Below are 15,023 nucleotides of genomic sequence, written 5' to 3'. Positions count from 1 at the left end.
AAAGCAACTTCAGTTTTATATTCTACGTGAATCAAATAGTTTGTTCTAGATAAGCTGTGTCCAAATAAATAAATGCATCAATGCAATTAATTTTTTTCTTCTAATCTATGCAGTCCAATTCATTTATTTTGTATTGAAAATTATCTGACAGTTTATTAAAAAGTTCATTTTGTAAATTACGCTTAAAGCAAACCAGTTTCATTTATGTAGGCAGAAGCTCAAAGTGCCTTTGCTATTGAAAATATTTTTATGAAAATTGGGGAATAAATGATTGTACTTAATCTAGAAATAGACAATGGATAAGAAACACCAAGTATTAATAGCCCTCATTAAATCAGAGGATAGAATGATGGATTCTGAATGAGAAGATCTGGATTCAAAATACTAGCTCTGACTTTTGTTGTTTTATTAGCTCTGTGACAGTCAACAGATCATATAATCTCTCTGTACCAGAATCATTTCATGGTAAAATGAAAACATTGGACCAGATCTCAATCTTTTTGATTCTGTGAAATATATAGCCATTACTGATCCAACAAATTAGGTTATTCAAGAATGATTGATACAATAAGAAAATTGGAAAACCAGAGAGCAGATTAAAGGACCTTAGATTCAGACTAACATCTTTATTTCATATACCATAAATAAGCTACAAATGGTATGAGACAAATGTACATTGTTAGGGAGGGGAAAAAAAAGGAAAAAAAATACTTTCACAACTCTGGTGAAGAGGAAATTTTTTCATAAAATATTTTTTACATAAAATAAAATAGGTTTTGATTACTTAAAAGGAAGAAGCATTTACATGAATTTCAATAGTTAACTGGGAAGAAAATTTTCTAGCTAATATATAAAAGTCATTCTCAAACAAGTGAGCATTCTAAAGATATAAACAGGGAGTTGTTTCCTGCTCCCCAAGAAAGCTAGGAAAGAATTATCTAAATCTGTAATAAGATAAATACAAACTAAAACAACTGAGGTTTCAACTCATGAAAATGTTTTGAAGGAGAAAAACAACAGGTTATACTATTATAACAAGCTTAAACAAAACAAAAACAGTAACAAAAACCAACCACTGGATCATAAATTTAGAATTGGTTGATATCTTAGAGATCATCTAGTGCAACCCCTTCCTTCTACAAGGGAGGAAACTTGAGGCCCTAACAGTTGAAGTTTCTCATTAAACTCATAAGTAATTCTGGAACAGAACTCAGATTCTCTGACTCAAAAGCCAGTATTTTTTCTACTGTATCACTGTCAGAGGACAAACATAACTCAGATACTGATGATGTAAGTTTACTTTTTAGCAAAGCTATTCATATGGATAAAATGGAAAGATATTAGCTTAGTTGATGATCCAGTTACAGGGATTCAGAATTGATATAGTAACCAAAGAACGGTCACTAATGGGTTGATATTAAAAAGGAAAATTGTCTCTAATGGGGTTCCCCTTAATCATGGACTATTAAAATATTTTTTATCAAGGTATGCTTATCAAATTTGTAGATGACACAAAGCTGAATGGGCAATTAGAAAATTGTAAATGGTAATTTGGGACTTTAGGCCAAATGTTCAAAGATTAAGGAAATATAAATTCTAACATGGATTAAAAAACCAAAATTTTGCAAGCTCAAAAATGGATGTAACATGGCTGGAAAGTAGTTCATTTGAAAAAGATCTGGGGTTTAGAAGATTTTAAATAAATCAATAGCAATACAGTACAAAGAAAAAAAAAAAAGCCAATAGAGTATTAGGGTTTCATTCAGAGAGAATGTAGACATTGATCCTTCCTCATACCAAATGTAGAATACTGGGTTCAATTCTGAGTATCACATTTTAGGAAAGAAATTGATCAGTAAACAACAAGGGGTATAAAGGGCACTGAGATCATGCCCTAAGACTGGTATCCAACTCAAATAGAAAAGATCCTACAAGCCACTTTATGGATTTTAAAAACTACAAATTATCATAATGCTGTATTTTAATTTATATTCTTATTTGTTTTTTGCTCAGGCAGTTGGAGTTAAGTGACTTCCCCCCAGGGTCACACAGCTAGAAAGTATTGTGTCTGAGGCCACATTTGAACATAGGTCCTCCTGACTTCAGGGCTGGTGCTCTATCCACTGCACCACCTAGCTGCCCCTTTATATATTCTTAAACACTCCACACTTTAGTAGGCTCTGGACATGAGATGGATACCTATGCCATAAGAAAACCAATTAAAGGAATTAGAATGTTTACCTAGAGAAAAAAATCATCATGAGATTTAATGCAGACTTTTTACTACTAAGTGCTCAGCCTACAGGTGATGACTCTGCTTAGATAACCAGATCCTCAGAGACAGTTTGCTGCTAGATCACACTCAAAACTTGTCCAGTGTGTTAAAGCCTTATAGAATCTGACTCCATAGCAGCTATAGTATTTGCAAATCCTGAGCCAATTTTCTTTCATTCTGAGGTACTCAGCAGAACATCTACAAAATCACAAATCTATTGGAGTATTGAACTAATATTGACATAAAAAGTTAAAGCCTAAGTATAAAGACTACAATATAAGAAATGAATTAAAAGAGGTTGTGTAATAAGGAGAAATAAAGAATGTGATTGAATAAAAATGGTCTTAGATTATCTTGTTTTGACACTTTTCTAGTTTATAATTCCTGTATCAACTTGGAAATCCTATTCCTACAGCTATGTAAATACTAGCCTCATTTATAAGATAAAGCTGATTTCCAAGAATCATTTCCTAAGCTTCTCTATCTTATATCAAGACCCCTAAACAGTAAAATTTAAGCTCCATAAATCTTAATTCTAATGCTGTAGCAAAATTAAGTATTTGTAGCCAGCATATGCTAGGAACTGATGGGAATGAGCTTGTTATCTTCTCAAAGAAAAGACCCAATTGAATCATAGATTATTTCATAAAGTAAAATAAAAACCAGGAAAGGATTTGGTTAACCAGCTTTCAACCCTACTTCTAACCACTATAAAGTCATTACTACCAGAAAGAAGATTGAACTAACTAGATAATCTCTAAGGTCCAACTCTAAACCTTGATCCAGGATATGTAGAAAAGAAATGTTCATTATGATTGCAGTTTCTCAGGAACTTCTGGAAGCAAAGAGGTGATTTGAGCATACCCAATTAAAAAAACAAAACACTATAGAATATCTGGAATCAAGGATAATTAAGGCTCTCGGACATCATGTAGCTCTTTCATATGCTCATATGCTTCTTCTATACCTCTAAATCCCAATAGTTTGTATTGGAATATTGTGGGGGCCATAGTAGTCACAAGACATTTTGGTGTTCAAAAATATAATTATGACAATCATATAACTATGAGGCAATGAGGTCAGATTCCTCAAGATGTGAACCATGGTTTTTTCTTTTCCGTTACAAGTTTGCTACTGGAGAGGAGGGGAGAAATAGGGAAGAGGAAAGGGAGAAGGGTTGGGAAGAGGGAAGAAAGGGGAAGAGTGAATGCTGAGAGAAGAATTATATTCAGAAATATAGGTGATATAAAAACAAGTTTATCAATTGAAAGGAACATTTTCCTAAGAGTGAAAACCGAGTATGAGCAATTCAGGAACATGGAAAGATTTGTAAGAAATGATGCAAAAGACTTTCTTTTCTTTTTCTTAATCAGTAGAACAGTACCCAATGACTAAATCAAAACAGTATTAGGAATATTAGTGCACAATGTCTAAATTTTGCTCTAAAAAAACTATGAGATACTTTTAAGTAAGAGTTTTTGGATTGCATATGGCTTAATTGCTTTTTCTTTGCTTTTAAGGAGGATGGGGAATTGGCAAATGGTAAGAAGTACCAAAGGGATCAAACATAAAAAAGTAAACCCAAAAGAATGAAAGGCATGTACTATCATTAATTATCTTATAATCAGAAGCACATTCCATAGTTCAGATTTATGGAGGCACCTCTCAGAATACTGAATTTCTTTCAAAGTTAATCTCAAGTGCCACCTAACATAGAGCCTTTTCCCAATATTACTTATTGTTAATGTTTTCTGCCTCCCCTCTAATTACCTTCTACTTTTACTTCAATATGGACATATATATGTAGATACACATAAATACATATTTCATCACTACTAAATTCCTTGGGGATAGGCACTATTATTGTTCACTTTATTTCTTTAGTGACCAGCTTAGTACTTTGCTTAATTGATATCTATTAAATAACCTGATTTACCTAAAAAGCTATCTATAGCCTTTTGGGCATCTTGTACTAGATGTCCAATAGTCACGTCCAAAACGGAATGCTTTCTCCCCACAATGCAAACCCTTTTCCTCTAACTTTCCTACTACTTTTCCCAATCATACAAACTCAAACCTGAACTTTTCTCACACAAGACATACACATCTCCCACTCTCCGTATTGAATAAGTCCTATTAAGTCTCTTAATTCTTAATTCTCACAATATTTCTACAACTGTGTAGGATCTCATTTCCTGATTGTATCTCCTCAAGTCTAGAATCCTCTCATAACAATTTCCTGGCTTTCCTGAAGTATTCACTAAAATTACACCTTCTCGTAAGGTGGTTTTTCTAGTTTCCTTTAATTTAAGTGTGTTCCCTGAGATTTTTCTTTCATTTATCCTAAAAAACTTATTTGTACAGTTCTTATCTACCTTATTACATTATAAATCTGAAAGACGAGGACCATTTTTGTCTTTGTATCCAGCACTTATCAACAATGCCTAATATATAACAGGTATTTGTTGATTTGAATGCAGTAAGTTACTTATTTCCCTTTTGAAAATTATTATTTAAACATGTATATGGATATTTATGGTATATACTAAAGTCTTCTATTATTTGTCAGGCTGTAAAACTTTCTGTTATTTAACAGACCGACAAGAATTTTAAAATAGTTCAAAAAACCAAGTAATGTCAACTGAAAGTGGATTTTTTTTTTATCTACAAGGCAAGAAAACAGAGATAACAAAATAAAATTATAATAAAATATTTGTATCAGTTTTCACAGCTGGTTCTACTGGTATTATGAGAAGAAAACATTCCTTTATCCAAAATGCTTCACGTATAAAATAAATTTTTTCTTTTTATACAGAACCATAACCAATTTTCTCACTTTAACAAAGAAATGATCTATCCAGACCTGAAATTAGAAGTCACTGCTAACTATTAGTGCTGTTCTTTCCTTCCATCATGATGTCCCCTAAATTAGAAAAGCTACTTTTTGGTAAATTAAAGATTAAATTTAAAAACTCAATTTGTTTTTATTTTAAGGGGGAAAATGTGCAATCATGTGGAGAAAGACTAAAATGTAGAACTCTAATATCTATTGCTAAGCATGTATCTCAAAGAAGTCAGATATGTCTCATTCAGACCAAGAAACCCAAAGCAATGTTTTAGCAGTAGCAAAGAACTAGAAATAAAGTAAATGTCAATCAATTGAGGAATGGCTAAACATAGTAATCAAGTTTACCTTCTGAAAAAGATAAGAAAATGCACCTCCCTCCCCTTTTTGGGGGTGAGAGGCAGGGAAAAAGAGGGAGAAGAGGAATGCAGATGGGAAAGCATATATGGCGTTAGGTGATGTATGCTTTGCTGTGCCACTTTTTTATTTTTGTTATCACAGAAGGAAGGAATATAGTTGTGAATGAAAATGGTATAATAACAAAAGAACAATTTTTTAAAATCAGAAATAATGCTTTTTAATGTTAATACTGTAATCTACTACAATTTTTCATAAATACCCTCACTGGATGCTAATCTTGAAGTCAAGAATATGTGAGTACAAATTCCCAATTACTTAGTAGCTATGTGGCCATGGTCACTTAACCTCTCTGACTTTCATTTTCCCATTTGTATAAGAGAGATAGTACTACCTATTGCACCATCTCACAGAGTTGAAGAGCTTAAATGAAATAACATACCTATGATTTTTTGCAAACATTATGTATATTATGTAAATCACACTTGTTATTATTTGGATTTTGCAGTCTTACAAATTAAATATAAATCATTAATTCTACTGCTTCAAAGCCTAACTACTTTCATTCTATTGACACACATTTTCCTCATATGTTTTACATTCTCTTTTCTTATTATTTTTCTATGTCTTCAAGGAACCTCTTGGCTCTCTTCCCTAATATTTTGATAATATTCCCTCAAAATATTACTGAAAAAAATTCTATGCCAATTTTTTTTTAAAACAACAATTATGACATGGTAAATTAGAATAAAGATGTCAAAGCTGCCCAATACAACCAATTAAAAAAAAAAAAAAGGTCATCTACACCAACCCCCCTCAATTTATATCTGAAAGAACTGAGGCCTAGTGAATAGAGGAGCTAAGACTAAGACCTGGGTTGCAGTGCATAAATATCTCCTGAAAATATAATATTAAACCCCCCCCCCACAAAACAAAACTAAGTTGAACAAATTAAATCATTTATATATAAAATGGGCCAAGTTTTCCTAAAATATTTTGTTGGAATCAATGACAAAATATAGAAAAACATACTCAATATTGATAATGGCTCATTAAAATACAGTTTTAATATCAGCTGACCTTTCTTTAATTCCTCTAGATACCCATTGGTAGCATTTGACACCTGTGAAATTTGCAAGTATTATCTTCAAAATGTTTTTCCCTTACCACAATTAAAAGAAATTAAAAATTAAGACTGAACATGCCATATTTGCATGTCTACACACAGAAATTATGAATTATCAAAAATGTTCTAATATTAATTCAAACTATGGCTCATTTAAAATTTTAAAAATTACTACTTCAAGGGAGAAAATGCCTGTTTCTTAAAGATCAGACTATGACCCTGAATGACAAGTATTTCCCTCCCTTACAAGTTCTACATGAATTAAACTTGTACTTAAATGATTAATAAAGTTCAAAGCATTTTTTCTTTTTTTATGCATGTTGTTTTTAGGAGAAAGAATGATAATGAAGAGGCTGGAGAAAGAAATATAAGTATGAGGAAACAATCTACTACTGCCCATTTACAAAATAACCTTGGTATGAATCTTTCAAATAGCGTCTTAAAATTTAGAATCATACTAGAGTATTAAGAGTGTCACTCATATGTGGAAATAAATACCTATAGAATATCTTATGTTGAATACAATAAACTCCATTACAGCACTTTAAACTTGCAAGCTTCAGCAAATTTCCCTCTCTCCTTTGGCTTTCACTCAAAGATGGTTTCAAAAGCCAATTTCTTGATAAGTAAGAATATGTTGGATTTTGACTTTAGATATATTTTAACCAAAATTCTTACTTTTGAAGGGAGCAATTAAGAATTTGAAGAAAGTTTGAATTATTTTCCTAAGTCATAATACAAGGGTAAAGTATGATAAAGTCAATATTTTCTAAATTCTATTTCATATAACTTACTCTCCAAGTTTTAAATTTAAGCTAGAGAATAGCAAAAGTTCCTTTATAACCATAAGCCCTCAGGTCCGAGGGGAACAGCTCAAACTGCTAAATCTGTTGTATTTGTGATGATATGTGACAATGGAAAAGGACAAATAGGTTGGTTGATGTTCCTTTAACAAAGAGCTCTGTCACTGCAAAGAGTACCACACAGAGTCCTAAAACCACGATTTTTCTAGTCCAAGCAAATCATGAAATTTCTCTACTTTAGCTTTATTTGTTAAACAGAGATTAATCTTCCTGTTATCTCATAGGGTTTTGGTAAGGATGAAATTAGATAATGAATTTAAAAGAGAATTTTTTTTTAAATGTTGAAACAAATATTAGCTATTACTAATAACCGGCAAACAGAATGGGTAAAGGATCATTGAGAAACCTAGATTCTATTCCAAATTCTACCAACTATGAGCTCTCTGACCAGTCAACTCTAAAGGCTCTCTGGGTTTCAGTCTCCACTTATGTAAGATCAAGGATTGGTCTAAGTGAATCTGAAGATTTTACAACTTGCAAACGGATGCAAGAAAAAGGCACTTTAAAATGTTCATGGGACGCTGTGTATGCTAGGTGCTATAAAAGGACAGGACCTAAAATACTAGTTTTTGTGAGGTATTGAGACTTCTTAAAATGTTCAATACATAGAGATGTGAAAGAACATATTACCTAATACTGTTTATAAGCTCTCGTAACATTCTCTCCCTTTCCAACTCCCCAAGTACACAGAGGAATTAATAGTAGTGAAGTACTTTCTACCAAAGTATGTGGCCTTAGACACTAGCTGCATGACCCTGGGCAAGTCACTTAATCTGTTTGCCATCCACTAGAGAAGAAAAAGGCAAACCACTCCAGTGCCCTTGCCAAGAAAATCCCACAGGACCACAAAGAGTTGCATGTGACTGAACAACTTTCTACCAACGATCATGGAATTCAACAGAAGACAGATTTTCTATTTTATTTAATATTAACAAAGAAGTTAAGGAACTAGTAAGACTCAAAAGTCTAAATGAAACAAAGCCCCCAGAATTTATTATACCATGCCATGGTGAGAACATACTAACATTTCAATGAAGGGGAAAGAATCATTAATTTCATATTATCTGGCTTTGCAATATAAGGCTTGTGTTGATTTTTACCTAAGAACAAAGTTGTTAATGCTGTTTATTCCCAAACAAAACTAAACTTACCTATCTGCATTAAGGATAATTATATCTTAAAGGAAAAAGATTTCTTTGTGAAGGCAAGTGTCTTTTTTGGGGGAAAAGAAAAATCAAGGAATATTCTCTCAGTTTTTTTATTGGTCATAAATAGCTAGACATTTACTGGAAAAAAAAAAAAACACAACAAAAAACATCCCAAAGTATTGAGTCCTTATCCTCTAAATTCTTCTTTTATTGAGCGATTTTTGAATTTATAAATTTTCAGGTGAGACACTTAAAAAAAAAAGCCGACTGACATATAAACAAGCCTGTTAAAAGTTCAGCTAAGGCCAAATAAAAAAAGTTAAAAATTAGTTTACATCTCTATAATGCACAATGAAAAACTGATGCAGGTATCACCTATACCTAGAGAAATTTGACGTTTAAGCTGGGCTCTGTATATTTACCCTCATGTGATGGAAGCAAAATCCAACTTCTTGAGTAATAAAGTTCTGCTCTGGTTCCAATATCTGAATTTGGGAGAACAAATAAACCCAGGCAGGTAAGAATAAGAAATAAGAAATCACTAACAACATAATTAAGTTACTTAGGAATACAAAATTTAAAATCCATAAGCAAATAGTGATCATTTGAAGCTGTAGCAAGTGCTTCCAGGACATAATAAAATATATAACCCAGCTAAAACAAACATCAGCTGTTCTATCAAAGATACTGTTTGATTTGGATTATCAAAAATATCTTGCATTTGATAGTAGGCAGGAGAGCCCATTTGGTAGGAACTGCATTTCAGTTTTCTTCATCGGGAATCTGTTACAGCTCATCAGCATCAAGGAAGAGGGAAAGAGAGGAGGGTCTAGGGAGTAAAGAGAAGAGCACTGATGAATTTATATAATTAATTTCCTCTCCCACCCTCCAATATCATTCAATGCTAAACCCTAAAAATAAATATACATTACCATTTTTTGTTAATGCTGTTTGGCAAATGGGGAGGAAGGAGACCAGCAATGGATGAGACGCTGGAGTGGTAGTGTCTAAAAACCCATTCCAGTTACCACTTGAATGGCAAAAGGACTTTCTCCATAAAATTTAGACTAAGAAATAGCAGGAAGCAGGGACATAGTGTCCCCTCCCACCACAGGAAGAATAATGTTCCAAACACCAGTCCCCCTGCAAACCGTCAGCATCTGTGCTGAAGACCAAGCTTTCATGTGCAACCTCCTCTTGGAGGCTCCTGTCAGGTCTCACAAAGCCACTCCCCCTCAAAGTGGCACCCCCTCCCCCCAAAAAAGTGACAAGGGCGATCCTACCATCTACTGGAGAACAGGAAACTTGCCGAAATTCTGGGAATGCGTGGGGCCGGACGCATTACCGAGTTTACCAGCTCCCAAGCTATTCGGGGAAAGGGGGCGGGGCCGATTCGACACATGCTCACCCCTGGGGAGGGGGAGGGGAGGAGCGGAGGGAGGGGAGACAGGGGCCAAGCTCGGCCTACGACTGTCTCCGCCAACAAGCTCGAGTCGAAGACTAAGGGGACGGCCCAGAGACGGGGAAGTGACCATTTCAGGCCGCGCCTACCGCCCAGGACTGTCATTTAGGGGCCTACAAGAAAACGCAGATTGGGTCTCTCCCGCCCCCGCCCCCGCGAGATGGGCGGGGCCACCGAGCAAGCTCGGAGGTGGGACCGGGGGATAGGCCAAAGCGACGCCCCCACGACGAGAACATCGCCAAAGACGACGAAGCCCCCCGGCAGGCGTGGGGAGACGACGGGGGCGGAACGCTAGTGGGGGGCGAGAAAGGACTTCACCAGTGACACTCCCACCCTCTCCTTCCACCCCAGGCTCTGTCTAGGACAGCAATCCAAGGGGGTGGGGCCTGGTGGGGGAGCTGGCTTCCTACTCCCGCCCCTCACCCCCACCTCCCTCAGGGCTCGGCACTAGGAGCAATTCATCCCACTCGGCAGCGGCGGCGACGCTCTCTCGCTAGCGCAAGGGAGCCCCCGCCCCTCCAAGCCGCAGGAGCAGAGACAACCCGCGCTGCGCGAGATTGGAGCGGGAGGGGTAGACATCGGGGCACGCGCGTGCGCGCCGCCGCCTCCTCCTCTCCCCCCCACAGGTCTTGCCGCGCGCCAGTCAGGCCCCCCGCCCCTCCCCCCACGCAGAGGAGCGCGCCGGCCTCCGGAGGGAAGCGGCGGCGCGCAGCAAGAAAGCGGCCTTGCAAGACACCCCCCCAAAATATATACACTCCCCCGCCCCAAGTCCACCCTCTACCTCCTTCTCTTCCTCCCCGGCCCACCACTGCTGCCGCACCCTGGTTTCTACAACGGCCTCTCCCTCCGCACTGACCTGACGGGCCGGGACATGTTCGCAGCCGAAACCGGACCTCCAGCGAAGCCGAGACGAGGCCCCCCCCCCCACCCCGCGCGCTGGGCGCCCCTCCCCCCCCGGAGCTACTTTGGCCGCCGAGGCCCGGGCCGCTAGCTTCTTAGGCTCCGCCGCTACTGGTTTCAGGCCCCCGGGATCTGCTGAGCCCCCCGCTCCCCCGTCTCTTCAAAATGGATGAATCAAACCAGCCGAAAATGCGCCAAAGCCGCCGTGCAACCTACCCCGCTAGGTCTCCTGCGCCCCGCCCCCTGCCCTCCCACCCATTGGCGGCACCCGCCCGAGGCGTCTCGCCTGTTGGACTATTTGAATCATCACGGTGACTTGGTCCTGCCCATCCTCCCCTATAGGCTCCGCCCATTCCGAAAGGAGGGGGATCCTGTTTCCCGAAGTTACTGTGAGAGCGCACGGCCGCAAAACAAAAATGGATGCCGCCTGGCCGTGGCCCCCACTCACGAGCAGCAGATTCGCCTTCAGCAGTGCCCTGGAAGGATGGATGAAGTAAATTTACGTGGCATTTACGGTGACCTAATGTCGGATAAATTCGGGCTCGTTTCTTCTCTGTTCTAGTGGTCTCCATGCTCTACAAAGCTCAAGTCCTGAGCGAGGGGTCGCAGATTCGTCAACAAGGGGCTGGTTCGGAATTGGAGGGAAATTTCTATAGGTTCAAAAAAATTGACCTTAAATACACAAGCCCCTCCCCTGATTTGAGCCCCACCCCCCAGGAGACCCATAACTCTCCTCCGAATGGAGGCACCTCTTGGAGAGCAGACACTGTTTCCACTCCCTATCCCGGCCTTTTTTTACCGGAAAGCCCTTATCAGGCTGATGACATTGGCGCTCCCGGCCTTGGGAGCACCCACCGGCTGAGGGTCACTTAGTACTCTTCGGGCAGTTGTCTTGGGGGATGGTGGGTTAGCAGGCCTGTGATGGCACAGCCAGCCCGGGCCTCCGAAGCCAAAGCTGCAGCTGAGGATGTCTTCCTCATTTAGGCAATACTTATTATTATTGTCTACCACAGAGTTCTAGGAATGTCTTTTTGTTTTTTTGGCCAAAGCTGTGATTTATTGTCTCAGTGTGGGATTTGGATCTGTTCGAGAGTCTTTTCTAGCGTCACACATTCGGTCTCCATCATCGGAAAGACTTGAATCTAGATTTTCTTGATTTCAAGAGGATAAAGTGAAACAGCCTCTGCCTTCAAGAATATTACATTAGAATGTGTGGGATTTTTTGAATTATTCATTATTGAATGTAAAAGAATGGGTTCCAAAAGGCCCCTTAAAGGATCGATCCCTCAAGTCTTTTAAATCAGGATTGTGCCTTCTCTGCGGCTAATTCCCCATTATCCTAACTCAACCCAGCATTGACAACTGGCTTTCAGATATCTCTAATCAGATGTCCAAGCAGACGTCTTAAACTCGTCATTTCCTCCTAAACATATCTTAACAGAGAATAAGGTTGAAGGGTTTCCCATGCTTTTATTAATAAGCTACATATCACAGATAAGCTTCTAAGTAATCATAAAGGGAAATAGGAATGCTCTCCCTTGGAAGCTCTAATTGATTTCTGTAGAGATAATCCAGGAAGAAACAAAAAGCAAACCAAGAGGAGAGCCATGAATGCCCGGCCTGTGCCTTTTCTGGAGGCAAATGTCACTGGGTTCCCTTACCTCCAAGCTGGCTGGCCGGCTGTCTTAGGTCCATGCTGCTGGAAGAGAGCCAATGCCGAGGCTGAAGCAGTGCAGTAATTGGCAGCATGGTTTGAGATTGTTTTATTAGGACAATTAGCAATTATTTGAGACAACACTGTTATTTAGGACTACTATAACAAGGCAAAGGGATTACTGTGCTCTGTTATTCGCTGATGAGTGGGTACCTGGCATAGTAATAATTCAGGAAAGATTAAAAACATCAGCATGAGTATTCATACCTTTCCTAGAGCCTATGTGTTCAGGGCAAGCAAAATTTAAAAAAAATCTTGAGAATAATAAAATGGAAAAAACGTAAGAAGAAGAGATCTAAAATAAAAGAATATGTCCACAGGATACAGTGGAAGGACAGGCATTGTGCTAAGTTCTAGAGACCCCCCCCCCCCAACCATTGTTGTCTCTAAAGTACATACATTCTAGAGGGAGGTACAAGATTAAGTGGAAGTATATTGAAACAGAAGGCATGGGTTAAGTGCTCTCCATGTGCTATGCACTGGGCAAAGCTCTGTCAAAAGATAGAGCCTCACTCGAATGAGGAAAACAAGAAGCAAAAGTATACCAGCCAATCATAAACAGGATAAATAGGAAATGATTAACAGAGGGAAAGCACCAAAATGTAGAAGTGTCGGGAAAGACCACCTGTAGAAAGCAGAATTTTAGAGAGGATTGATGGGAGCCAGGGAAGCCAGTGGAAAGAGCTGAGGAGGGAGAGCATTCTGGTCGTGGAGGACAGAGAAAATGCCCAGAGTGAGAGAGAAACAGAAGGAAGGCCAGTGTCACTGACTGAAGAGCACATCTTGTGAAGTAAAGTACAAGATTAGAAGAAATGGGGAGGAATAGGTTGTAAAGGACTTTGAACACCAAACTGAGGATTCTGTTTTTAATTCTGGAGAGGGTAGGGGAGCTGCTGGAGTTTACTGAGTAGAGGATGATGTGGTCTGACCTGTGCTTTAGCAAAAGTCACTTTTGTGGCTGAATGGAGGATGAACTGAAGTGGGAAAAAGCTGGTGGCACTTAGACCCACTAGCAGGGAGGTGGTGATAATATCAGAGGAAGAAATAGGGCATATTTGAGAGCCATGGCAAAGGTGAAATTGATAGGCCTTGTCAACAGATTAGATATGGAGATTGAGAGTTGAAGATGACATCTAGGTTGACAGTATTGTAGACTGGGAGGATTGTATTGACCTCTACAGTAATAAGGAAGTTTAGAAAGGGATAGCGTTTAGAAGGAAAGATAATGAGTTTAATTTTGGACATGTTGAATTTAAAATCTCTACTGGACATCCAGTTCAAAATATCTGAAAGGCAATTGGAAATGGAAAACTGGAGCTCAGTGGAGAGATTAGGGCAGGACCGGTTTCAGGGAGATTTCAGAATTTTCAGTATAGAGATAGTAAATATACAGGAGCGGATAACATCCCCAAGTGAAGTAGTTTAGAAGGAGAGGAGAAAAAGACCCAAGACAGAACTCTGAAGGACACTCAGTGACCTAGAGGAGGATCTAGAAAAGAAAACTTAAGGAGTGATTTGGTAGGCAGGAAAACTGTAGTGTCCCATAGTGTCAAAGGCCACAGAAAGATCAAGAATAAAGATTGAGAAAAGGAACATTGGATTGAGAATTAAAGACATCACTGGGAAGCCAAACTGTAGGGGTTTTGAAATACCCTTCCTAAGGAGAATGGCCACAAAGGGATTAGTGAGGACAGAAGGATATGTTTGTAGGCAGAAAGGATTCAGTAAGAGAGTGGGGATGACAAAGGGAGCTGGGATTGCATATTCAGGTGGAGGGGTTTACCTTGCTAAAGAGGGGAGCCACCTCTTAATGGGAGAAGGAGTGAAGGAGGAGGTGGTGGCAGGTTTCTGAGTGATATGAGCAAAAGAGGAGAAAAGGGAGGTCGGGGGAATAGTCTCAATTTTTTTCTGTAAAATAATTCTATAAGCTTCTCAATTGACAGGATAGAGGGGAGGGAAGCCTTAAGAGATTTAAGGGCGATTAAAAAGTTTTGGAAGAGCTGTTTTGGAGAGGGGTATAGTGAGCTGATAAGGATTGTGTAGAAGGATTGCCTAGAAATAGGGTCCAGGTGAGGTTGTATAACACAAAACTGGTGGGCCCAGTCCAAATGTTGTGTGATTTTTTTCACCTTTGTTAAATTATGTATATTGGAATGAAGGTGGAAGATGAGGTGCTGATAGGAAAGGCATTATTGTCTGGGGGAACTGAGAAAAACTTCATGCAGAAGGTAGGCTTTGAGTTGAGTCTTCAAGGAAGCCAAGGCAACCAAAAAGCACAGAGAGCACCCCCAACACTGGTGGGGTGGGGGAGGGAGGGAGAGAGAGCCAGTTCA

General features: G+C 38.9%; 1 protein-coding gene across 2 annotated transcripts in view; it reads right to left on the bottom strand.

The window, feature by feature from the left end:
- Positions 1 to 11,000, bottom strand: part of NUCKS1 (nuclear casein kinase and cyclin dependent kinase substrate 1) — a 32,661-nt gene extending 21,661 nt beyond the window's left edge. For both annotated transcript variants that reach the window (XM_051998524.1, XM_051998525.1), the window contains exon 1: positions 10,933 to 11,000. In XM_051998524.1, coding sequence (XP_051854484.1) covers positions 10,933 to 10,949 — 17 coding nt within the window. In that variant the 5' untranslated portion in view covers positions 10,950 to 11,000. The remainder of the gene's footprint in view (positions 1 to 10,932) is intronic.
- Positions 11,001 to 15,023: the final 4,023 nt, after the last annotated feature.

This window comes from Antechinus flavipes, chromosome 4 (genome assembly GCF_016432865.1).
Source record: "Antechinus flavipes isolate AdamAnt ecotype Samford, QLD, Australia chromosome 4, AdamAnt_v2, whole genome shotgun sequence".
NCBI lineage: Eukaryota > Metazoa > Chordata > Mammalia > Dasyuromorphia > Dasyuridae > Antechinus > Antechinus flavipes.
The sequence above is the reverse complement of the archived record's forward strand: the minus strand, read 5'-3'. Positions and strand labels throughout refer to the sequence as shown.